The sequence below is a fragment of the Papaver somniferum genome, chromosome 9, assembly GCF_003573695.1.
Source record: "Papaver somniferum cultivar HN1 chromosome 9, ASM357369v1, whole genome shotgun sequence".
In the NCBI taxonomy this organism is placed as follows: domain Eukaryota; kingdom Viridiplantae; phylum Streptophyta; class Magnoliopsida; order Ranunculales; family Papaveraceae; genus Papaver; species Papaver somniferum.
In genome coordinates this window covers 132076155-132102540 of record NC_039366.1, presented here as the reverse complement: position 1 = coordinate 132102540, position 26386 = coordinate 132076155, and the positions used below count along the sequence as shown (strand labels likewise).

The 26386-nt window shown below is 37.9% G+C and overlaps 1 protein-coding gene across 5 annotated transcripts; it reads right to left on the bottom strand.

The window, feature by feature from the left end:
• Positions 1 to 18700: 18700 nt before the first annotated feature.
• LOC113310021 (transcription initiation factor TFIID subunit 12b-like) lies at positions 18701 to 24979 on the bottom strand. 5 transcript variants are annotated; one of them, XM_026558558.1, is made up of 9 exons: positions 24493 to 24976; positions 22794 to 24362; positions 22479 to 22685; positions 21057 to 21635; positions 20540 to 20614; positions 20142 to 20220; positions 19526 to 19590; positions 19225 to 19260; positions 18701 to 19125 (listed from the first exon to the last, which is right to left on the bottom strand). In XM_026558558.1, the coding sequence occupies exons 2-9, from the start codon at positions 23451 to 23453 to the stop codon at positions 18937 to 18939; spliced, it is 1890 nt and encodes a 629-aa protein (XP_026414343.1). In that variant the 5' UTR covers positions 23454 to 24362; positions 24493 to 24976; the 3' UTR covers positions 18701 to 18936. The 5 variants fall into 5 exon arrangements, with proteins under 5 accessions (XP_026414343.1, XP_026414344.1, XP_026414345.1 ...); XM_026558559.1 differs by having other exon boundaries at positions 22794 to 24278; XM_026558560.1 differs by having other exon boundaries at positions 21057 to 21632; positions 22794 to 24979.
• Positions 24980 to 26386: the final 1407 nt, after the last annotated feature.

The following is a 26386-nucleotide window of genomic DNA, read 5'->3' as shown; positions in this document are numbered from 1 at the left end:
GTCTGATATAATGGTGAAATGGTTGTCTTCACGCAATATAGCTTTCAAGTCTTTGAGAAATATCTTCCAGTTCTCAATGGTTTCATTCCTACACACCATTATACCAAGAGGAACTAAACCATTCTGACCATCTAGATCTATTGCAGCCATTAACACACCACCATACTTCCCATACAAATGGCAGGCATCCAATCCAATGAATTTTCTGCATCCAGCCAAGAAACCTTCTATAGCAGGCTTGAAGCAGAGTGTCATGGACAAGAAAATATTGTCTGTGCTTCCATATGAGAAACTAGCTACACTCCCAGGGCATTTTTTCCTGCAATTACAACAAAAATGTTAATGCCATATAACATTAACAAACTAAACACAATTGGAAATAAGTCATTTGTGCTCTAACTAAAGACAAAAATTAACAAACAAAAAGAAATAAAACATTGTTACCTTCACCATTTCACAGAATGCAGGAATTTTCTTGTACTGCTCCTCATAGCTGCCATAAAGCTTCTGCAACACAATATTTCTTGCTCTCCAGGCTGTATGGTACTTAATGTTCACCTTCATTGTTTTGTTGAACTCATTTTCCAATGACTCAGGATCAGGGATGTTGGCGTTATTTCCAAGAGTCTTCAACCTTTCCATGTACCAATCAGCTACAACTGTTGGATTTGCACATCTGTTCTCCCCTTTAACATCTCCATTGCATGTGTGCTTGAGATTCCAACTTCTTAGAGTAAATGTCTTTCCTTCATCCTTCATAACTCTTCCATAAATGAACATAGGACATTTGGTCTTCTGATTATGAATGCACTTCACCCTAATCTTATAGTTGTTTGAATCACTAAACTTAACCTGGTGTTTATGCTTCACAAAGTAGGCCCTCAAATGCTTCTTGAATGCTTTCTTGCTCACAAACTTGTTTCCCTTCACAAGGCTATAAGGATCTAGTTGTTGAAAAGTAACTCCCTCGGGGAACATCTCTTCAACTTCCTCCTCCTTAAAATGATGTGCATAGTCTTCCTCAAACTGTGTGTTATCACGAGGCTTTGAACATTTAGGCCCATTGGACTCCTTATGATTTGATACTATAACTTCAAGCCCATTAGTTTTGTTTCTTTCTGATACAAATGCCAAAAAAAAAAAAGGTTCAATTAGAGTTCACACAAACAAACAAAAAAGAAGAAAAACAAAAGACTAAAAATAAAGCCACATAGATCAATGAAAATTTACCTTCTTCTTCTTTGTCAGAGATCAAGTCTCCATAATGGTCCTCTACAAAGCCACAAAGACAAGGGCATTAGTCCTTGTCAAATCTAAAATCAAACCTAACAAAGTTTAAAAAAAGACAAAAGCAATGAATTACCTTCCTTGTCATTCTCAACCTCCACCTCACCAAAGTTTGGATCACCACCATCACTTTCAGCATCCTTATCATCACTTGCACCATCATCACTTCTCTCACTTGCACTACCATCTGAAAGACACCCATTCTCAGCATTTTGTAGAAACATATTGTAACTCTTGTCATCTTTCTCTTCACTTTCATACCCTCTTATATTGTTCAGGTCATCATCATGATTACATTCATCTTCTTCTACATTCTTCAAGTGCAAGACATACTCATCACTTTTCTTGTACTCTTAGGCAATTGCAAACAAATCTTCAACCATACTATCTTGTGTCATAGCTTGAACCCAAAAGTCATGATTGAAATTTTCCCAAATTCAGGTATCTCATTAACTTGTTCAGCTCCACCAGCATTACTGTGTTGAGTCAATTCTTCAGGTTCAGCTACATTAACTTGTTCAGCTCCACCAGCTCCACTAGCTTCTGTGTGTTCTTCAAGTTCCAAAACAAGATTATTCTCAGCTACACTAGCTTGTGTTTGTTGAGTAAACTGTGGAATATAAACATCTTCATCATCAACATCAGCTAAATCAACATATATCTTTGTAGGATTCTTCTTCTTGATCCTAGATATTTTTTGACTTCTTCTTAGTGTCTTGTCATCCCTAAATCTCTTTGTTACTGTCTTGGGTGATGAACTACTACAACCAACTGGTTTAATTGGAGTCTTATAGACTGGCTTCTTTGGAGTCACATTCTTTTTGGGTGTCATCTGAGGTGGAGGAGGTTGTGACTCTGCAGTAATGTGAGATACATCTATCTCACCATTCTCATCTAATGGCAGCACTTGCAAATACAATGTAATCCAACCATGTTCATCTTGAATTGCATTTTTCCAGAAAAACCAAAACTCTTGATCATTGATGATGGATAGTGGTAGGCATGGATCAACAAACCATTGAAGGTCTAATGTCTCCTTACTGATTAATCTCAACATAGGACTAATCCTAGACTTTAACTGATTCGGACCCATATCTACTCTGGAAAAACCCTTAAACTCAAAACACATTGTAGTGTTGATTGCATCCTTAACCTTAATATCTCTGGTTGGAAACAAGTCCAGTTCAACCTCATTTATAACCTCTTGAACCACTTGCTTTTTACAATCAAGAACAACAAGGTATATCAGACAAATTCTGGAAAACCCTATCTAAATCATTATCACACAAACCATAAAAAACCCTAGAAATCAATTTCAACTAATCATTATCAGCAGAAACCATTTTTGAAATTAAGAAACAATTTTTGAAATTAATGGCATATTATCGAAACCCTAGTAAAATCATTATCAGCAGAACCCATTTTCGAACATTAATAAACAGACTAAAAGAGAAAATCTATAAACACAAAAAACCCTAGGAATCTAATCACCGACAAACCCTAATAAATCTAATCACAACCAACCTTAGAAACAAAACCCATAATATGTTCAACACTGAAACGTTAAAAACATATTAGGTTTTTTCTTACCTCTCCGTAGAACGCTTCTTCCGTCTCATCATCTTCACCAGCAGAAAATCTTCAATTTCTTCTTCGAATCTCTACTAATCTAAACACTGTTTCACTGATTTCTCTCCGAAGAACACTCTCTGAAGAACACTCTCTGAATAAACCCTCTCTGAAGAACAAGAGAGAAGAAGAAACTAAATGAATCGATCCCTCTCTCTCTTCTCTTATTCGTTACACCTTCCCGCGCTATGCCACGTCTGTCGATAACAACAATGAAGTGTTATCATGGCCGTTTAATAATTATCGAGATGTCGTGGATTCTAGATTAGCCATCCAGATCGACACACGTGGGCGGAATATCTTATGTGTCTGACACACGTACGGGAAGGATATTTATGGAATTTCCACACACCCACGATATATCCTTAAGTGATATTTTGACGAGAAATTGACGAGTCAATGCGATAAATTGACTGAGATAACGAAAGTGGATGAAATCCGTTTGATAGGCTTAGATTTGTAAGAAATAAAAAAAGAGGCCTAAAAACGAAAGTGAGGGTCCAGAACATGCCTATATCTGTACATATTCCCTATCTTTTTATGTTTCATTTTGGTATTATGTTTTAGTTTGGTGTTATGTTTATTTAATCTATGAAAATTTTGTTGCATTTGCACTATCAGTATTTCTTATAATAAAAACATATTACATTGGATTAAAGAAACTATATTAGATTACATAAGATTAAATCAACTACTACATAAACGTCAATTAACGTCCCCATTCAATTGTCAGGTAGTAGAGCATCTAGGACACTTAAGGGGTTGGACATGTTGAGCTCTCTATGAATGTGAAACAAGCTTGGAAGAAAAAAGGTCTTCCTTGAGATGCTTCTCACATCGCTAGTGTTCTTGGTTCCACTTCATTTTCAGCTTTATAGTTCAATTTATTACGGTGATTATGTACTAGTATACCTAGGAACTGCGATACTTTCCGAGTAATTAAACTAAAATGATGTGACAATTCATCAGCCTCACAATGAAAGTGGTTCCTTTTTTTTGCGACAAACATTCTGAAAAATTTCTCCCAAAATGTATGGATCGACGAGGCTTCATTATCGTTGATATTATCATTTGTTTAAAAAACATATGCTCTACAAATAGCTAAATCCTCCTCTATAATGTATTTTGGACCACAAACTCTGGGAAACACACTGTGAGGCATTTTTAGATGATTTTTGCACGAGATTTAGAAGGTTAAGGTGTGAATTCAAAGAAAAACCGTTGGATGATTGAATTTGTAGCATTTCAGATTAATTTGTTGGCGACTAGAAGAGGGTCGCGCGGGTTATCTGGAATCTCCAACGGATATAATGAGATCGCACAGACGACGATAATCCGGTTGCAGCTGAAAATGAACCACGCGTCTAGAAAAGAAACGCATGGATGATCAAGGACCAAGGTGGGAAACCATTAAATTTTCCCGTTTTCCCAACTATTTTCCCCTCTTGTTAGTACATAAAGAGATCAAAATAGATTTTCACATCCCATAAGAATTGCCCTTATCATTGTACTAACTTAGGGGTGTAAATTTTACCTGGTGGCCCAAGGATCTCGGAGGACCGCCCTCGCACAAGGAAGCCATTGCGTCATGATCTGACCTAGCCCATTTAAATAACATGGTGGGTATGGTCACCATCTTTGCCCGACCTAATATCTGGCATATTAGATCGTTAATACTATCGGGCTTGGCTGCCCGTTAATATTGCCAATTTACTTGGCCTAACAGCTCATTTAAAAATAAAAAAATATACTCCCTCCGTCCTAAATTATTAGTCCGCCTTGACTAAGTCAAGATATTAAGGAGACCATAGGAGTGTACAAAACTATCCCTATTAAATGCTATGTTATTACCAAAATTAAAAGGAGTATATGGATTATGGAGTATGTAAGATAAATACATACTTAGTAGTTTTATTATTTATAGAAATGTTTAAATAGAAGATAAAAATAAAAATCTTTATGTGTTGATTTATTAGATTTGTTTCTTATTGGTGAAGATATTATTTAAGATTGTAGGTTGGTTATATCCAAAAATAATTTTATAATTTATAAAAGTTGTATGGTATATTTGAGAGTTTGACCAAAAATATGACTATAAACAGAAATAGGCCAGTATTTTAGGACAGACAAAAATAAAATAGAGGACAAAAGTTTTAGGACAGAGGGAGTAACATACACAATATCTTGTTTAAGCAAACTATATTAGAAATGCAAACACTCGTTCCAAATAATTTTCTTATGATCCAGGACATGATGCTAAATTGGTAAACGTCGTTGGAAAAAATTTCATCCTGCCAATCAAGTTGGTTTGGTAGACTACGCGCAAATCACGTACACAAAAAATCCATGAGAAATTGAATTTTGTAAAAAGAATGAACTTTCGTGGTTTTAATATATCTCGCATTTTATCCTAGTTTAATTTTGGGGACGAATTTTGTAAAAAGAATGAACTTTCGTGGTTTTAATATATCTCGCATTTTATCCTAGTTTAATTGGGGGACCCCAAAAAATAATTAGGGGCCTCCCACTGGAGGACAAAACAGGTCATTAAAACTCAAATTGAGTCACCCCTTAACCAAAATATTTTTAAATGGCTAAACTGCCCCTGAATGATTAGTATTAAAATTTAATTAAGTTAAGTTAATTAGTGTGGTTAGATTATGTTAGATTAAATTCAGATTTTAGAATCAATTTTTTTAGAAGTAAGTAATTCAAGTAGGGGAAATGATGTTGGGGAAGGTTCAAGCAACAAAGATGATTGTGTTGATGGTAAGATTATCTTAAATTCTCCCATGGATTGGATGTATGTCACAACTCAGAGAAAGAGTCGTCAATGTCGAGGGATGTATACACCAACGACTCTAGAAAGTCGTCAATGTATTGACACCAAAAATGACGACCCAAACCTGCAACTTTTCCAGGTTACGAAAAATCGTCAGGGTATTAAAAAATTTCATTGACGACCCTCAACAATCGTTAATGTTTAGACTGTTTAAGTGACGACTCTAAACTGTCGAAGATTCATTAATGGCGGAAATGTACGACGGTTTTGGGTCGTCATAAAAATGATCAATTCCCTGACGACCCTTTGGAAGGGTCGTTATTGTTTTGGTTACGCATTTGACGACTTAAACAGTCGTTAATGTTTTAGAAATATCGTTATAAACTGTCGTCAATCTCTAAAAAGAGTCGTTAGTGTATGACAGTTTAGAGTCGTTATTGTTTTGATCATGATGTATATGACGACCCTAAAATGTCGTTAATGTCGGTGAAGGATCGTTACTTGAAAAAAAAATTAATCAAGGGTAAAATAGTATATTCATCTTCCGATTTTTACACCCGTGAAAAATTTGGGTGGAAAACAAAATTCCATGGCCCCCAATTAACCTAGGCATATTATCTATCAAAATATCTTTATCATACTTGCCGCAATCCAAAGATATCCACGAAAAAACATTGTATTGTTTTGCTTGTTGGGAAAATTGGCACCCCGAGCACAGCGGTATCACAGGATCACAAAGGGCAATTGGTGATTTGAACCAAATATGAGAGAATTAATAAGAAATAGACCTAAGATAAAGAAGCACACACAACCACAACACAAGATATACGTGGTTCACCTTTACAGGCTACATCCACGGCCAACACCACCAGAAAAACTTCCATTAAATCAAATACCATTACATGCTCTTTCCGCAACCCAAGACAAGAACCAAAGAGTTAACAAGACATACCCGAGAACACCATCGAATAAAACATAAAAATCAATTCTCTAACCATCATCAAACCAACCTCGTGTCTTCTCTTCTACACCGTCTTCATAGCTGCTACTAACAGAGGAGAAACATGGAGACATTAGGTTTAGGGAAAAGCCCCAAACCCTAAACACTAGAACACCAAAATCCTTTTTCTACAAGTTTGTCTCTCACACCGATATTGACCTTCACGGTAGCAATCGATCCTCCCTACCAAAGAGACCAAAATCCTAAGTACAAGGATTTACCACTCTTCTTGGTTGGATTATACAAACCTATGATTCTAATCCTATATATAGAGAACAAAAACTTGGCTCTTAAGAAAACTTTACTTTGGAAACAAGTTTTCCTAACCTGGTTCTTAAGATTTCCTAAACTTTAGGAACAAGTTTAATCAAGATAGAGTTTGACCAAACCCAAACTCTTTCCACCGACTACACCCCACATTTCTTACAGAGATTGTTTGTCAATACATGTAATTTTAAGTAATACCACCCAAGAAATAGTGAAAAAATATACTTTATCAAGCTAATCTAACAATTTCATATAAAGAACGGAAAAAAAGTCATCGGATAACAATGCTTTGGATTTCATAACCACCGGATAAAAATGGTGTACGAATGTTTTTCTATTGTCATTTTATTGTCTCTTTTCAGGTTTTGATTAACGGATCTCCTACTAAGTCCTTTTGTCCCTCTAGGGGTTGAGGCAAGGGGATCTGTTATCCCTTTATCTGTTTTTATCGTGTCTTGAAGTGTTTTTCAAACTTATAAATCACAAGGTTAAAAAAAAAAAAAAAACTTACAGCGTGTTCGTTTCAAGGAATTGAATTCCTTGGAATCCAATGCCTAGGGAATGCGCCCAATTCCTTGAACCGAACAGCGTAATTGAACTTTATGGAATCAAAGAATTTTAATTCCTAGAAATCCAATTTCCTCCAAAATGATAGATCTCCATTGCATTGTTCCAATAGTGCAATGGAATTGAATTTCGGGGTCAAAACAAAGGTAACAAAATTACCTCAATCGAACATGAATTTTTCGGATTTGAATCGAATTTCTTGAAATCCAATTCCAAAAATTGGATTACCCCATAATTGAATTTCTAGCTTTCCAATTTTTCTAACCGAACGAGGTGTTAATGCTTATTATGTTACTAGTGGAGCTCCTAAGGTATCTCATTGCTTTTATGTTGATGATAGTATATGTTTTTAAGACTTCTCATTCAAACGGTATTCAAATCTTGGATAAATTCTTTGACTGGTTTGGTCAGGAATGTAATCTTCTTAAGTATTATCTTATTATTTCTACTAATCTTAAGAAAAGAGAGGCAAGAGACTTAGCTCAATCGACATGTGTCAAATTTATCCATGAATCTGGCTTGTATTTAGCTATTAATTAGTATTACTCCCTCCATTTCAGGAAAAGAGTTACTTTTCCAATTTTCACAATTTTTAAGGCAAGTATGTGAGAGAGTAACTTTTAAATTTATTTCCAAAACCACCCTCAACAAAAACCCTCAAAAAAACCATTTAATTCCCACAATTTCCATTATCATTAGTACGAGGAATGATAGTTTTGGATGTTCAACCTATTATAAATGAAAGTATCTCTTTTGTAGATACATAATTCAAAAGGAAAAGTAACTCTTTTCCTGTAACGGGCGGAGTATGTTATTGTATAAAGAGTATCAAATAGAATGCAAAGCTGGAAAAATAATACTTCCAACTTTGTTGGGATGAGGAGGTCTACTCTCGTAAAATATGCAATTGACCATATTTCAGCTCATGTTATAACTATCATAAAAGTGCGTGTACGAATTATTAAAAGAATTCACAAATTTATAAGGCAATTTTTATGGAAGGATGTCAAAGGCAAAGATAGGGTGCATGGGATAATGTTTGTACACATATTGTGTATGGCGGTTTAGGTACTAGAGATCTTTCTAAAAATAATTTGGCTCTCTTAGGCAATATGGCTCTGAGTATTATTGAGAATCCAAATTATGTTGTTTCTCAATTTCTAAAAGCAAAATATTTTAAAGATAGTGATTTACGGGAGTGTGAGCTGAAAGCGAGGAGGTCTCGCTGTTGGAGAAACATTATTCAAGGAAGATATCTTATTAGAGATAATGCAAACATTATTCAAGGAAGATATCTTATTAGAGATAATGCAGAATGGTGTTGTGTTTAGATACATGTGATTCGATTAATTTATGGCATGATAAATGGGTTGATATACCTACTGCTAATGATAAATGGGTTGATATACAAGCGTATTTGGCCTCACACCTATTCTGGACAAGTCACTGTTAAAAATGGCTATAATATCCAGGTTTGCTTTGATTATAACTTGAATCTTAATAATGATTGAAAGAAGATTTAGAAGCTTAGATCTCCTCAAAAGGTGAGAAATTTTGTGTGGATTTTATTATTAAAGGTGAAGAGAGGTTTCATAGGAGGAATTTGGTAAATAACCCAGATCGTAATTTATGCAAGTGTGATTTTGGATATTCTTTTCATTTGTTTCTAAACGTGCCAAGTTTAAGCCTATTGGGGTTTTATTTTTTCAAAATGGGGTGTTAGAATCTAGCCGAAACCTTTCAATCTAACCTGGTTTATGAAGTTGTTGAAACTTGGTGATTTGGATTGTGAGGTACATTGGGATTCCTTCTTGCCTCATATATTGTGGAACATGTGGCAGGCTAGGAATGCTTTTTACTTTAATCACAAAGAAGTTGATTGCATGTTTATTATTTCCGAAGCTATAAAGGATACTCGCTGACATAAAAAGTGTGATTCGTCCTTCCAACACAATGGAGATAAATGTGCAGTGGTTTCCATCTAGAATTGGTTACGTTAAACTTAATACTATGCAAGACATTATATTTCATACATATTTCACAAAAAAATCTTTATTTTAACCGGTTTTTGACATTTTATTTTCGTTATGCTGATTAATTTTCATAATAATACATGTACTAACCAAAATATTTTAAAAATATTTACTTTGAAAAACATAAAATAAATGGGCTAGCATAGCACGACACATCGCAACACGATTAAATCTCCGGCACGACCCACACAACACGTAGCACACTAAGCACGTGACTTCGTAGGCTAGGCTGTGCCGGTCCGACATATTTTACACCTCTAAGTGATGACATAAGAGATGAAAAGCGAGTGTTTTTGAGTTACTCATATATATATATATATAGGAAGCTAATAGTGTGGCTGATATCTTAGCCAAGAATGCTTGTAATAGAGTTTTAGTTGACAACTCGAACAACACTCCACCACCGGAGATTGTTGGTTAACCTAGTAGAATTATTAAGCTCTAGTTATTCCTTTTTTCTGTCAAGTTTATCGAAAAGGAGGAAAAAGGGACATTTGATGGTTAATAATTTGGAAGGGCATATTAACCTCTCGTGCAATCTAAACCTTAATAAAGCAAAATTAAGGCTTCATGAGTCATGACTCTAATTGTCTTTGATCTTTACCCTCCCCAAAACCTAAAATATGATTTCTTTTCTTTCTACTAGTTTCCAGTTCCGTGACAGATGAGCTGAATGACAGATGCAAAGAAGAAAGAAAATGGCATAAAGTCAAAATAGCATAGACAATATATTTTGTTTGTATAGTCAAGACAATAGACAATTCATTTTACAAGATTATATGGAGCATACAGTGCACCTCTCTCACAGTCCTATAAGTCTTCCTAATAAATTATATATAAACTTAAGACACATACTAGAATTCCAACAACTTCATTTTTGATCTTTGTTCTCGGCAGGAGGATACTGCCTCCCACTGTACTTCTAATAATTTTGCATCAAAAATAAACAAATGAATTCCAATATAGAAGAAACCGTTCTTAAAGTTAACTGTGAAGAATCAAATTGAAAATAAAGCCCGTCAATAAAGCAACAGACTGAAGTAAACACCTCCCTTAGGAATGACGCACGTAAGGCCTATTATATAAGTAGAAAAATATTTGAGTTTTGGACTCATAATTAAAGATTGGTGCTACGATGTTTGAAGTTGATATGCAAGTTCTATGATATTGTAGATGAAAAACCCTAATGCGAAGTCGTGATTCATACTACAACATTATGGTTCCCCAATCAACCACTTGTTGAAACTTAATAAGCTGGATGTCTAAACGCGAAAACGATCGAATCCTAATTGTGATTACTAAATGATTAAATAAGGTTAGCTATGTCGTGGTGCGAAAACAACCAACTATTATCGGTACCATTCAAATGATTATATTAAAAAAAAAGTCACATGCGTCATGGATGATGTGAACACAAATAGTTTGCTTCCACAACCAATTGATTGAAATAACAAAACAGTAAACAAATTGAATAAAAACAAGAATCATAAGCAAAATATAAGGTACAATAAGAGTAAGAAGATATCAACTCAAGTGATTTACGTGGTTCGGCAGTGCCTATATCCACGGGGTAATGATAGTGTGAGTTTTATCAAGTATTGATTTCATTACAAAGGTGATGAAGCTCCATCAGAGATGGAGTTTTCTGAGAAAAGTAGTCAAGGAAAGAGGTTGGTTCCGTCCCCTTTCTAACCTAATAATGTTCCTTTGTATAGGGTGAATGGTTACAAGTATTTTACTAAACTATCCTTAGCTTAGTTTCTAAGCAGACTCAAAACTGATTCGATGTGCGCCGTTGTATTATTGTGTCCAGCTTCGGCTTGTAATCTCCGTCCATGTGTCAAGTTATTTTATGGTGTATATAATTTGCCCCTTTTCTTGAGGGTTGATGATGAGCGATCCTTAAGAAAAATTACCTTCGCCCTGCTCTTCCGTGCTTTGGTCAGTGCATCCTTCGTCCGTCTTTTGTGCTCTTTGTGAAGAAATTTTGGTAAAGAATAAACTACGTCGAAGTATTAATACTTGCCCCTATTCTTTAATGAAATTTTGAAATGTTCCTGCATAGAAAAATGTACCTTACCCTTCCTTATTGATATGTGATTTTCATACTTGGCTTGTCAGAATACACTATCATCTCCTTTCCTTTATAATAACACCACTTCAGCCATGTAGCATTATTGGCACCAAGTTTTGAGTACCCTAGTATCAGCAGCAAACATCATCTTCGTGCTTTCGACCATCTTCGTGACATCAACTTGTATATAGCTTTGGGTAGGAAGCATCGTCACCATGAGCTTTTCCGCTACACTTCAGCCTTGTTTTATGATCCGCAAGAGGTTCGTTGCTGCCCCAGCTTCACTGCCTATGTCATCGTTGTAGATTTGCTCCCCTGTACGCACATATGTGCAACATTCATTTGAACTGTGATCGTCATTACTTGAACTGCAGTCTCTATGTAATTCTCATGGCCCGTGGGACCTGCATAAAAGTGGAAAAATAAGGGACTGGCTTAGCCTCCGTCGCAGGGATTAGCACCATCGTCGGCTTTACACCTTCGTAACTAGGCTTTGCATCTTTGTCACGAGGCTTTGCATCATCGTCGGCCATGATCCTTTGTCACAGAAACTGCATCATCGGTATCACTTTGTTCGTCGAAATGGAGTTATGATCGGGTTTACCTGTATCATTGTCATCTCTTTTGTACTTGGGACTTTGTACCGTTGGCATCAGAATTGTGTCATGTTGGTCCTCTGTACTTTGTAAGTATTGGTTGATAGTCCTACTTGAGCATCGTATCTGGATCGAGGCTTTATCTTCGTAGCTCCTTTGTTGTGATGCTGATGCAGTCTCTAACCTTGAACTGGTCTGCATCTGCTCTCCTCTGTTGTACTGTCCGTGCAATTCCAATGGGTAGGCAGCAAAACATAGCGTTAGGTAGCACTAATACAGGTTCGTCTCAATCAGCATAAGTGGATCTTCATCCATCATATTCCGAGGATGAGACGCAGCATAAGTGGATCTTCATCCACCGTATGTATTTCTTTACTCCATATGCTACAGCTTTGGGTGCATCTCTACCACAACGGGTAAGCCCATCGCATTGGTTCGTCGCGGTAGCAATTGGCAGGTGTGCAACGATGCCCCCTTGTCGTAGTATGACAGTTTGTAGTAGCGGCAGCAACAATTTGTATCTCACAACGTCTGCGGATTTTACATTACATTACCATTGCTTTATCTACATGGCAGCTCCGGCATCAGTCATGCGACATCTCTTCCGTTGGTGCGTACCAGCAGCTGTCCGTAGATTCTTGGTTTTGTTTACATCCAGCTCTATCGGTTTGCTTGCCTTCATCCTTACGCGCCCACAATCTACTCATGTTCGTCTTCATGCTCATGTGATTCTTTGCTTGAGCTAAGGATCATATGTGGACCTTGTCGGGTTACTTGAATTCGTTGACTTGTTGTGTAGTTTTAGCTGGCACAAAAATGTAAGTGCACGATATTTCATGTATTATAATCAATAAGGTAAATTCATGGTATAAGTAATAACATCAGTGAATAAATGTCAACTTCTTTATGCAGTAGTAAACTTATTAAGAAATTTGTATGGCTGCTCGTGCCCCAGCCTTGCGTAGATTTATGAATTCATTGTCTCTGAGCATGAGCATGAGTGTTTGAGACCATAGTTTCACGAAGGGATTACCTTGTGCTATGTTTGGGACCTGTCACCCCGTTAGCCAATTCCGGACCAGGGGACTACTAAATGGTGGGGGTCTAAGTTTAAACATGATGGGTATCTCTTTCTGTTGGATGCCTTCCCCCAGGTCGTACACTCATAGACGCTTATGGGGGAGTCCGGAGAGATTGCACGCAAGTGCTTTCCCCAATACAAATGTTTGAGACCAGTGGTGCTTGCCTCGGTTCTCAATTATATAAGTCCGTATCCAAAAAAGAGTGGCGGTGCTTGCCCCATCTCTTTATGCAAAATGAGATCATGAAGTGTATTGTAGAAATGCATGTATATGTAAAAATGTATACAAAATTTAAAGTTATTAAAGGAGTATAAGTATTCACAAACTCTTTAATTGTATGTCCTATGTATGCCCCCTTTTGATTTTGGAAGCTGATTGTCAAAGCTTGTGGAAGCGAAAGTAACTTCCCCTAAAGGAATTTCGTGGGTATAGTAAATGAATGTTGGTTACTGCTGAAGATTTCTCCTTGCCCCTGTGGTGAGGCTGCTTCCATAGTCCGCAGATCTGCAGGGCTATATCATCGTAATATGCGGGTTCACTTTGTTCTTTGGCATCAGATCTCACATCATCGGTGTGGAGCACCTTCGTTTCTTCATGGAGTATGGTGGAAGAATAGCAAAGCCTTCGTTATGAACAACAGAACCTTCGTTTTTGGAGCCTTTGTCAACAGAGCCTTCGTTGTTGGAGCCTTCGTCAACAGAGCCTTCGTTGTTGGAGTCCTCGTCAACAGGGCCTTCGTTGTTGGAGTAAAGCCTTTGTTGTTGGGACTTCCGTCAACAGGGCCTTCGTTGTTGGATTCCTCGTCAACAGAGCCTTCGTTGTTGGATCAAATCCTTTGTTGTTTGGACCTTCCTTACCTGAGTCTTCGATGAATAGCAGAAGCTTCGTTGTTGGAGCCTTCGTCAACAGAGCCTTCGTTGTTAGAGCCTTCGTCAACAGGGCCTTCGTTGTTGGAGATCATCATTGTTATTAGGAATTTTGTGACAGCCTTGGGAGATCATCATCACTGGGATTTGTATCGTCGTACCAAGACTTCGGGTCATCATCTTTGGGCCTTAGATCATCGCCCTTGGATTTATACTGTTACAGCCCTCGGGTTTGCACCATCGTTGTATTTCTGATGCTACCAAAATTGATACTTGGGAGTCTTCGTATAATATCATTGCTTGAACTCTAGTTTAAATTATAGGACCGAAGATATATTATCGATCAGGTATTCTCTTTGGGTTACTGGTATCATCGTTGTCAGAATTTGGATCATCGTGACCAAGAAATACACGAAGTAAAAAAAAATGGTCACTAAAGAGCAGAAGTATAAGAAAAAATTCCGAAGTATTCTTCGAATAAGAAGTATCGGTTCTCGAGTGAATCAATTCATAAGAAGTATGAAGGTTCGTTGAAGAATTATATTTGGCCAAAAAGTATGCAGTACAATAAGAAGTATGAACTATATACCCAATTTGAAGTATGTACGTAATCATAACCAATTAAAAATATGAAACAATGAAAAATGCGGCTCTCCACTGCTGATAAGAGGTACTTCCTATCATCGTCTTTGGTCCTTCGATTGTTGTCCTCAAAGATTATCGTTGTTGATTGTTGTAGAAAGATTTGGGCTCATTGTCTTCGGAGAGCATCGTCATGGACTATGGCTTGTCATCTTCGCTCGTTGAACTGCGAGATTCTTCGTACGCCGGGTTAATATTGGATCATCAAACTATGAGATGCTTCGCACGTCGGGTTAATCTTGGATCATCAATATCGAGCATCATATCATCGGTGTTAGGGAGTGGAACCAACTTCGTTTCTCCTTTGGTGTGTTGCTAGTGCTGTTCTACACTCGAGCTGGGCTCTCCTCTTCATGGCAGCAACACTGCGTTAATTTTCACGACGTAAATTGAATCTCTACGTCGGCAACAACTTGGTGGATATGCAGCAGTTTTACACTTCAGGTTACTTGCATCGGCATCGGATATTGAATCATCATTGGACTTGCACTTGGGTGAACTTTGTACTTCATCGTGGACTTTGAATTATCGTCCTCTGTGGGAACTTTGGCACTTTGTCATCATCATGGGTGAACCATCTTTATCAGGTTTATGCTTCGGACTTTGGGCTTTGCTCTGGCAGAATTTATAGCATCACCGAACGAACTACACTTCCAGGTACTATCAGCATCGTTGCTTGAGCTTCATCCTCGTGCTTGGCACCATCGTCGTGTTCCACTTCGCACCATTGTTCGTTGTCGGCCTTGCACCGTCATCCCAGGGCTTTGCATCGTCATCGTAAGACTTGAGCCTGGTTACGTTGGACTTGAGATTCTCTTCGTTATTGGAGTGTTGCTTAGAACTGTGAACGTTAAAAAGTGCGGAGATGGCTTCGAGTCCTTGGTCATCTGGATCATAAGCAGGCTTTGTATCATCGTTGGAGTCCAGATTCTCACACTTGGGCTGCTGCCTCTACTCAATAGGAGGTCTTCGGAGGGAGACCCTTCATCATAAAAAGCCTAAGTCTTCGGAGGGAGACCCGGAGGGAGACCCTTCGTCATAATAACCTTCATCTTCGGAGGGAGACCCTTCGTCATAAAAAGCCATCGTATTCGGAGGGAGACCCTTCGTCATAAAAAGCCTTCGTCTTCGGAAGGAGACCCTTCGTCATAAAAACCTTCATCTTCGAAGGGAGACCCTTCGTCATAAAAAGCCTTCGTCTTCGGAGGGAGACCCTTCGTAATGGACTTTGAATCATCGTTGGAGTCCAGATTCTCATACTTGGGTTGCTGCCTCTCTGCGAAGTGAGTTGGTTAAACTGGTATGGATGTGGTCCGAATCTTTATGCGAGCTTTAAACATACTGTCAATGATTCTTCGTGCGTGCTTCAGATTGCTGATGGTGCTAAATGTACGCCATCTTCGTTGTTTGAATCTTCCACTGGCCTGAATTGTCATCATTCTACTCTGGTTGCTCTGCAGCATCGGAGATGAGGAGTAATCATCGGGATTGAGGTGCTCTTTATCGTCGTCACCAGAATTTGAACCATCGGACTTTGGATCGTCTTCAGCCTTGAATCATCGTAGCGAGACTTTGGCTCTTCATCTTCGGAATTGGGTCATCTCAGCAAGACTTGGTCTCGTCGTTGACACCCTTTGGATTGTCTTCATCAAAGATCAGCGTTGTGGAATTTGGATCGTCCTTTGTTTTGCTTTTAGTGCAACCTCCAACTCGAACTGTTGTTATCCTCTTTAAATGGGGTCCGCATTCGTCGGTTGGTCTCCTCACATCGCAGCAACAACAACGTGGTCAATTGCTCCTATTAGCCTATACTTGGCATGTTCATCGTTGTTGACTTTGCATCTTCGGGATACTTTGATAACCAGCATCAGAATTTGTACCATCGGGATCCTCTTCTTTGCATCGGGACGCCATCTGTTTCGTGTTAGCTTGGTTGAAGAGCCTTCGTTGGCGGGCTTGGAATGGTCATCTCGGGACCTTGCATCATCGTCGTGCATACAATCATCTCCATACAGACCAGAGCTTTCATCGGGTTTGCACGTCAGTTTGGTGTCATCGTCTTTGGACTTTGGACGTCGGATTTTGGATTGAAACCTTATCTTCTTAGATCCTTCGTTGCGATGCTGGCACTGTTACTTGAGCTGCTGCATTCTTAAAGGTGAGTTGGTCCGTAATTTGAACTGAGCCTTATGGTCTTCATCCTGAGTTGAGCCATTTACTGGTGAGCTTTTAATTGATGGACGATCCATTCACGTGTGTATCATCACATTAGGGGACTGGAGCGATCATCGTTGCTTCTTTGCTTTGCTTCTTCGGTGGTTATGAAGCAGCGGTTTCTTAGTGACTTTGAGCCAACGACGTTGATTGGGTCAGGACTGCATCATCATAATTAGTCCTTCATCGTTCACTTGGGTGAACTTTGTACTTCATCGTCATTGGCATGAGGACCTGATCAGTGGGTTTGCACTTCGGTTGGTGTCATCGTCTTTGGATTTAAGACTACTGGTTCATTTGGAGCATCGACATCACTTTGTACCACCATCCTTTGCAGCATCGTTGCCTGGGTATGAATTGCATCTTCGGTGTGTAGTCCCTGCACATCAACAAATACTTGGGAAACATACTGGTTGTAAGGTAAAGGACTAGAACATGGATTACAATTCTAAAACCAAAGAGAAACTTTGATCGTCCAAATATGAAAGCCATAAGGATCTCAGGAAAACAAACGACATTGGTTTGTAACCCAACAAAGCTGGCTGAGACAAATCTCAAAGTCGGTCAAAAAACAAGTATAAAAATAAAGGTTCACTAAACATTTTTAAACAAGATACGAGCTGTAAGCACTTGCACAAGTTCGTGTAAGACTAAAATAAGTTAAAAAGTTAAAAACTTGTCTCTTCATAACAATTTTAATTCATTGGATTATTTTGACAAACAGTTAACATGCATTCCAGATCTGGCTTTTCACATGAGATTCGTTAGATTTTGGGTGGCACCCCAGCAGATTCTCTATGTAAGAATAACAAATTGACAGAAATCTGAGTCGAAAGAGATAGAAAACTGAAAACAAATTTCAGAAATTAGTATCATATTCAAAAGAAAATACATCTTGAGAAGGTAGAATAAATTCTTCACTCATAACCTGATTCTAGCGCCAAATTGTGAACACAAATAGTTTGCTTCCACAACCAATTGATTGAAATAACAAAACAGTAAACAAATTGAATAAAAACAAGAATCATAAGCAAAATATAAGGTGCAATAAGAGTAAGAAGACATCAATTCAAGTGATTTACGTGGTTCGGCAGTGCCTACATCCACATGATAATGATAGTGTGAGTTTTATTAAGTATTGATTTCATTACAAAGGTGATGAAGCTCCATCAAAGATGGAGTTTTCCGAGAAAAGTAGTCAAGGAAAGAGGCTGGTTCCGTCTCCTTTCTAACCTAATAATGTTCCTTTATATAGGGTGAATGGTTACAAGTATTTTACTAAACTATCCTTAGCTTAGTTTCTAAGCAGACTCAAAACTGATTCGGTGTGCGCGATTGTATTATTGTGTCCAGCTTCGGCTTGTAATCCCCGTCCATGTGTCAAGTTATTTTATGGTGTATACAGATGAAAAAATATTGAAAGAGACAACAATGTATAAAAATGAAAAATAGTGTAAGGAGGAATATGCAAACTAAATTAGGATTGCACGAGATTAAGTTATCCCTAGAGTCAAATAATACAATTTGGGTTAAGAAATTAGGAACTATATGATCCCATGTTGTAATTGAGAAGGTTCCTTTGTGTCGTCTGTTACATATTGGGTAACCTGTCAGCTGCTTGATTGGCATTGCCCAAGTTACTGCTAAATTTCCTTGCGTCATTCTAGAATTACTGATAGATACCTTTCGAGCGACATAATGTGTATTCATGAGTAAACGAAGAAGAACAACCGAACATGTTTCGCTTTCGATCAAAAAATGTGAGACAAAAGTAACACATAATGTACAACTATAAAAAGACCTAAAACACCCACACATGATGACTATTTACAATTATATCCTAGACACCGAGTTATGTTGAGCCCCCAGCAGTTGGGCATGAATTATATATCTTCCATTAAAACCTGGGAAGTTGCTGCAACATTGAAGATCCAGCTAACGAAGAAACCAATTGCTCCGAATTTGTGGGTGTTTTAAGTTGATGGTTAACTCCAACTGGATGCATAAATCCCTGTTTCATGGTATCTTTAGGATTGATCATTTTCGTATTCTCCGGCTGTTGCGAGGATTCCATAAGAGCTCGTATCTGATCCAATGATTTATGTATGTCAATTATTTATGTATGACTTGAGGATATAAAACCTAGAGTCAGAATTTGATTTCAAAAGTCAGGTTCCAGTCTTACCATCTCGAGACGCTTCTTGTGAAGATCACCGGATAACTGCATTCACATTATTCATAAAAGAAAATAATTAAACACAGGTTTCCATTTCTTTCACAAAACATTAAATTTAACAAATGCAACATATCACCAAAGTAGCCAAGGGAATTTAAACCATCTATTAATCAGCAGAAACTCGGCAGTCTGAATTGAATTTTTTTATATTACCTCTTTGATGGACTCTCATTTGAATAGGAACTCTACGAAACAATACGGCATAGTCACAAAAAAAAAGTTCAGCACAGACTCGATATGAGATTCTTACCGGTCTTTTTGAGTATCTCTGCTCCTCGCCTGTAAATCCTGGGATTGTTAAATGCCAATTCTTCTCTGCAAATTATTGCCTTGGTTCAGATTCCTCAATTTGAAAGCTCACAGTTCAATTTGTATTAGGATAAGCAACAAAAAAAAAAAAACACTCTTTTTTTCGTTGGAAAATGATGTTTGGTCCACATTGCCAGATAGAGTGTGGAGTCCATTGGCCTCACTCTCTCGTGTGCATCGAATCTCGTCCATGAGACTGCCTTGCAACTATTGCTTTCCGTGGGACAAATGGCATAGTGCACTTCATCTTATATACCCCACAATAACAAAGAAGGGTCTTACTTTCCATAACAGGAACACAACACATGCACGGATGCCTTCTCATTTCCTTCCAACAATTAATTTTAAAAAATCCCCCCTTACAATTCCACGGACAAATTTTTCCTCATAGAACGATGGTGCAATACAAGCTTCCTAATTATAAACTGGACCTGATATACACTTCCATATGGTACAGTTCCTAACAACAACAAACTATTACAGGAAAAAAACAATAAATAATAAAAAAAATTTACAGAAATATGAGACGAGAGATTTTTTTGTAAATGAAAACCTACCAAGGTGTAGCAACAAATCCTTGGATTCCAACGTTGCAGATTTCCGATGCTTAGCTAAACTGCAAGCAAATGTGGTGACCTGCAAGACGAATTCTTGGGTAAAACCATGTCTGTAAAATGTTGTATCAGAAAAACCTACTCAAGCATGCATCATATATATGTAAAGTGCAGGATGCTCAAATGCCAAATGTGAAGTATCATTTCTATATTTTCCTAGGAAACAATGATTAACAACCTAATAGAAGTGAATTCGTCCTGTGGACGTAAAGCAATTAGAAAGTTACTGCTGCAGAAAAAAGAAAAGGAACGAAGTACTTCTTGGAGATAAGTAAATCGTCTAAACCACGAGTTACAAAGTGTTATCCTGCCTTACAAGGGAATATCATATAAAGGATTACCGAATCAATGAAGTCATCAGCTATCTCCAATAGGAGATCTTCAACTTCAGAATCCAGCTTTCCTTGTGAATCCACCTGGAAAAAAAAAAGGAATGGAGATACTCAGCTTAAGAAACTTTAAAAGGAAGATTTTAATGACAAAATTGTGCAAACTATACATCAATTTAATGAAAATGAACAAAGAAAACCCGGACCCACATCTATATCTAAAGCCCTTCATATGTCTTCCGCAGACACGATTATTTGTGGTTCATTTAACAAAAAGACCAGTCATTGATACCAGGTGAAAAAATTAAGCTCTTCATAGAGCCCAAAGCCCGAATTACAAGCCACTCCCAGATTTTTAACATCTCAAGGGAGGGTAGATAATGGAACACAAAACCCGGATTTCCACAACTTCAACAGAAAATAGAGAGAACGTCATCATCATTTCGTGCTTGAAATTAAAAAAGTTACGATTATGAAGATAATGAATATTGGATCATCAACTGTCCAGGTCAAAGGTAGTAAAAATGACCTGAGAGACCAGATCTTGTATCTTTCTTTTTCCAAGAAGTTGATTGTTTGTCTCTGTTCCATGGCTTGAACTACCCCCAGGCGTGGTGGTGCCAGATGCAGGAGTATCTGGTTGTGATCCGGTCAAGCTAAATGATTTTTGAACAGTTGAACCAGGCATCCTTGGAGACTGTTGTTGTTGTTGCTGCTGTTGTTGTTGTAGTTGTTGCTGCTGTTGTTGTTGTAGTTGTTGCTGCTGCTGTTGTTGGTGGTGCTGCTGCTGATGATGCAATTGTGATTGCTGATTCACCAGCTGTGGCTGCTGATTTACTAGCTGGGATAGTTGCTGCTGGTTCATGGTCATGGATTTTGTGTGCAATTGGGGAGATGATGCTAGCTGCTGAGGCAAGTATGTCTGCTGTTGTTGCCTCTGCTGTTGTTGCAGCTGGAAAGAGGGAGAACCTGGAGAAGATATTGGTTGCTGTATTTGCTTGAACCATTGCTGCTGTGTCAACATAGTTGGTTGCCCATGCTGAGTCAACCCTGCTAATTGGGGATTCAAAGCAGCCATTGATGATGCCCTGTGTAGACCCTGTAGCTTCTAAAGATACAGTGGTGTTAAAAGGAAGAATTAAAATTCATCATCCAATTTTTTTAATTGATTTCTATAACAGAAAACCATGGACTGAAGGAAGACGCCAACTGACTCAAGGTCCGACATCCCTAAATTTAACCAAGTTCCTTCATTTTAAAAGGATGTTCCTTGGCCAACTCAAAGCCTGCACTGCGAACCATTGGACTGAAGAACAACTACAAGTACATCTATTCATTTTATGCCACCAACCAACTAATCCGCTGTCCGCATATCTGGACAGAATAACCCTAGGGAATTTGAAATTATCTCCTTATGATATCAAACTTTACCACTAATTTTTATACCAAACAGACTAGCAAAAGAACAAATGGGCACAAAATGATCACCCATGCTTTTTAGTTATCGAATTTGACTTCTACGGCACATTTCAGCAAAAACATCCTGCAATTAGATTGCCATGTAACCTAAGAAAGACCAATGCCTGACACCAAAACACAACTGTAAGAAATTTCTACAGGCTAGCAGACCTAGATGATGGGAGAAAATTCAGACTCGAAAAAGCTAAATATACGTGTCAATGGTGAGGACGGAATTCATATCCTCAGATAGGTAAATTTGAGAGAAGTATACATTTCTTCCTAGAAAAGGTTCTAAATTTGGGGTTTGAGTTTTACTAATACATTATTGTCACAGTATAAGCTCATAAAGGAAGTGCAGTTGAGCTTCAGTTTTTTATCACTAGCCTTTTACATAGTTGAAAATTTCAAAAAAAAAAAAAAAAAGAGTCCTAGACTCTTAATATCAGTTTTACAATTGATGTTATTTCAATAAACGTTTAAAATGTAGCACCTGAGGAGAAGTAAGAGATGTCTGTTGGGGCAACTGTTGTTGCCTCATTTGCACTTGCTTTAACTGCTGTGCATAAGCAAGTGACCTATTCTGTCCAAGCTGACCCATCCCCACCACTCCTAATGACTGAAGTCCTTGCAATGTTTGTGCAGGATTATTACCCGCAAGAAACTGGGATCCTTGGATCAAATTTGCCTTTTGCCTAGGCTGCACAAAAATTCCACACTAACCAATTATAACTCCAATAAAAAAAAGGAAATACGTAAGTTCAATCTAAAGTAACCCTATACTAATTAACGAAAGCGAAGTATGTACCATCAATTGAGATTGAATATTATATTGAGCATTAGCTGCTGCTGCTGCTTGGCCAGGCAACATTGGCAGTTGCCCACTAACTTGTCCAATCAAACCTGACCTAGATAAACCCCCACCCCCACTAACCATTTGCTGCTGCTGCTGCTGCTGCAGCTGCTGTTGTTGGAGATTCGATGTAGCGCCAAAATTCATCTGCCCATATACACCCGTTTGTTGTAACATTGTCCCAGTCGCCATACCATACGTTTGCTGCTGCTGCTGTAATTGACTCATCCTTGACATTGATGGTGATCTCTGCATTTGACCAAAATTCTTCTGCGACATCAAATTCTGTTGCTGTTGCTGTTGGTTCAATTGTTGTTGTTGATTCAGCTGTTGTTGCTGTTGTAAAACATTAGGGTTAATTTGCTGTTGTTGCTGTTGTTGTTGTTGAAGTAAAGAGGATTGAGATGAATTAGCTGAAAGCGAAGGTGTTTGAGTTATAGAAATTTGAGGAGATGAGATCTGATGATCCATTGAAGACGACGGAGATAGCATATTATTGTTATTCGAACAAGGAGGAGAAAGAAGACTGGGGTTTTGTTGTTGTTGCTGTTGAATTGAATCAATTGAATTTGTTGATAGAATTGATTTCGGCGAAGTTACTTGATTTTCCGCCATTTTTGATCAAATTAATTCTAGGTTTTTTAATTTAAATTTTTGATTGAAGATGATGAAATTTTAACAACATTGAAACAGAGAGAGAAAGAGAGAGATTTCAATGGCAGTGAGGACTACAGAAGGAAAACTTGGAAAACGGTGGTCCCGTCAAATGGTTTTGATCATGTATTGACGCGTTCCGGTTACCTTCTTTATTTTGTTTGACTAGACTGTGAGTTGACTGTTTTGAATCAGAATCGAATCTACGTCGGTCGAAGTGAATCCAGGAGACATGCAACTCCCAGGCAGTGTAGTCAGTCAAATCGCAGGTCCTGGTCCATCGATGAGACGAGTCACTTGATCTCAGCGAGACGTGATCGTATACAAGGGCTCTTTCTCTGACATCTTTTTCTTCTAACGACGGCATTTATTGTTTTTTGAGCTATTTTGCGTTTTCTTTTCTCACAAGATCACTAATTAGCGTTTCCTCCCCAAATAGATTAAAATTAGTGTTTCCTCACGTCGTTAGTTTTTCCATCCGCTGCTCGATTAGCTTTGTCAGCACCTGTGCACACGTGGCAAAAAAATAAAAAATGATGGTTAAATACCCAAATTACCCTCACACTTAAAAACAACGTGGACCGCTTACGATCCAGAAATTCGATATCAACGGTGAGTTTTAGTCTTCTTCTTCATTTCTTATCTGATCCAGATCGTCATAATCTCCCATGTTCGACTGTCACCAGCAGAAGACAATCAACAGAAAAATGACGATCACCTTGGATGACACAATTTGAACCGTGTTTTTCCTACTTTAACACACCAAAGTTCCCAAAAATTATTGAGCTACAATACACAAAAATTTCCAAAAATTGTTAGAGCTTCCGTCTTCGATTTCATCATGACCGAATTGCATAAACACCCAATTACCTAAAATTTCATATAAACCAAGACGAAATCAACAAAAATTAGAACAATTGCAAATCCTTTTAACCGCCGCAAACCAAAATATTGGTATCAGGAATCAAAATTCGGATGATGAAAAAGAGTTTGGTGATACCTGGGATCAAGTTCAGGAACATGTTTTAATAGAATGTGGTTAACACTTATATGAGCTCTCATCCATGGGAGAACCGGGATTTTATTCTATCTGCTTCTATTATTATTCAATTTTTTAGAAGATTTCCATTTAGCCCCAACTTATAGACTGGACTAAGGGGTAGATATTTGTGTTAGAATATCTTTAATGAGATACCAGGTGAGTTTTTCTATCAATAACAATTCATCTGAAATCAGAGGAGACCGTAATCCTTATTCACGATGATGAGGAGCCAAAATCAAATACTATGGCACCAACGAATTTGAAACATGGAGCAGCAAAATCAAAAGCTAGGGCAAAAGAGAAACTGTTGAATGCTTAAGGTTAGAAAATCAAAGATTATTACTATCATTCACAATTTGGTGTTTGATTGTTGATTGAGAATGAAATTGATGAATGCTTAAGATTCCTAGTCTGTTAGATATCAACTGGTTGTGTATGGATTTGATTTTGCTGGGAAGGACATTTAATAAAAAAAATTAGAAGAATTCCAACAGAGTTGTCTCCATCACCATCTGTGAATGCATATCACTTGTTCGAGAGAAGGCCTTAATGACCGGGTACCCTAGTTATATTCTAAACAGAAGTATGAGGGTATTTTGGGTAGATTTTAAATAATAATATTAAATTTTCCACGTGTGCATAGGTGCTGACTCGGCTAATAGAGCAGCGGATGGAAAAACTAACGATGGGAGGAAACACTAATTTTAATCTATTTGGGGAGGAAATGCTAATTAGCGATCTTGGGAGGGGAGGAAACGCAAAATAGCCCTTGTTTTTTTCTCTCATATGAAGCAGTAAATATCGTTCCATAAAACCAATAAAAACTAGTGGCATCAATATATTATCCTTCGCTTTCTTGACCCCTTTCCGAGGCTTTAGTTCTTATATCGGTAATCGAGATTGTTCATCTTCTGAGTTTTCAGACCTCTTTTGCTCTCAGTCGAGTCTTTGAGGAGCCTTTTCCGTCGGTTGAGTCACCAAAGTCCCTCGATACGTAAGATCGACAAAAAGTGTGATTCTCCTTTTAGGCGAAGGTATGACTAAGAAAGAAATAACTTTATTATGGAGCTTTTCAACTCAATTTTTTTAGGGGATCCTGGATTTAGCCTTCGCTGAACCAGTCTCTACCAATTAGGACATTGGCACTAGGTGCTACGACCATCCCTTTTTTCGATCTGATCTTGAAGAAGCGAATACAACATTAGCTCGATCAGAAGGTGCAAGTGAAAAAGTAGGATCCGGTCTTTTTGGTCATCTTGATTGAGCTGGTTTACCCGGTTGATTAAGAAAAGTGGATATCATCTGGTTCATTAGGTATGTCATTGTTGGTGTACTGCTTCCTCACCATCAATGCCTCTAGACAAAGCCGGAACTAATGATCCCCAGTGCTTGAACCTTTAGCCATTTCACATGCTTCCTTTCACCTGCAATGCCTCTTCTTTACCCGAGTGTACTGCTCTTTATCAATTATTCTGGAACATATCGAGTCCAGGAATCAGAATCATTGGCCCAAATATGTCTATACAAGGATACTGGAAATGGGAAAGAGCAAGCACTAACTACCGTAATCGGCGCTATTTTGGGGTAGGATTTCTCTATTAGGCAAGCTTTCATTCCACGGTCGATACTCCTACCTGAGACTAATACTCATATAATGAAGCTCAAACTTCTTCTTTTTTAGGATTGGGTATAACTTAGTAAGTAATCGAAACATACTGACATTATAAAAATAAAGCGTGAAAATTTTCATTTTTCTTTTTGATAAGCTTATACTGTTCGAATAACAAAAGCTAGCCAAATTATTAAATATGTATTTATCTATAAGAAGCTACAAGTAGTGCTCCAGTTGAGA

Coding starts and splice junctions, on each gene's coding strand:
- LOC113310021 (XM_026558557.1), bottom strand. CDS start 23,453: ATGGCGGAAAATCAAGTAACTTCGCCGAAATCAATTCTATCAACAAAT. Junction 19,591..20,141: donor GGATTTGTTGCTACACCTTG/GTAGGTTTTCAT, acceptor AATAATTTGCAG/AGAAGAATTGGCATTTAACA. Junction 19,261..19,525: donor AGAGATACTCAAAAAGACCG/GTAAGAATCTCA, acceptor ATGTGAATGCAG/TTATCCGGTGATCTTCACAA.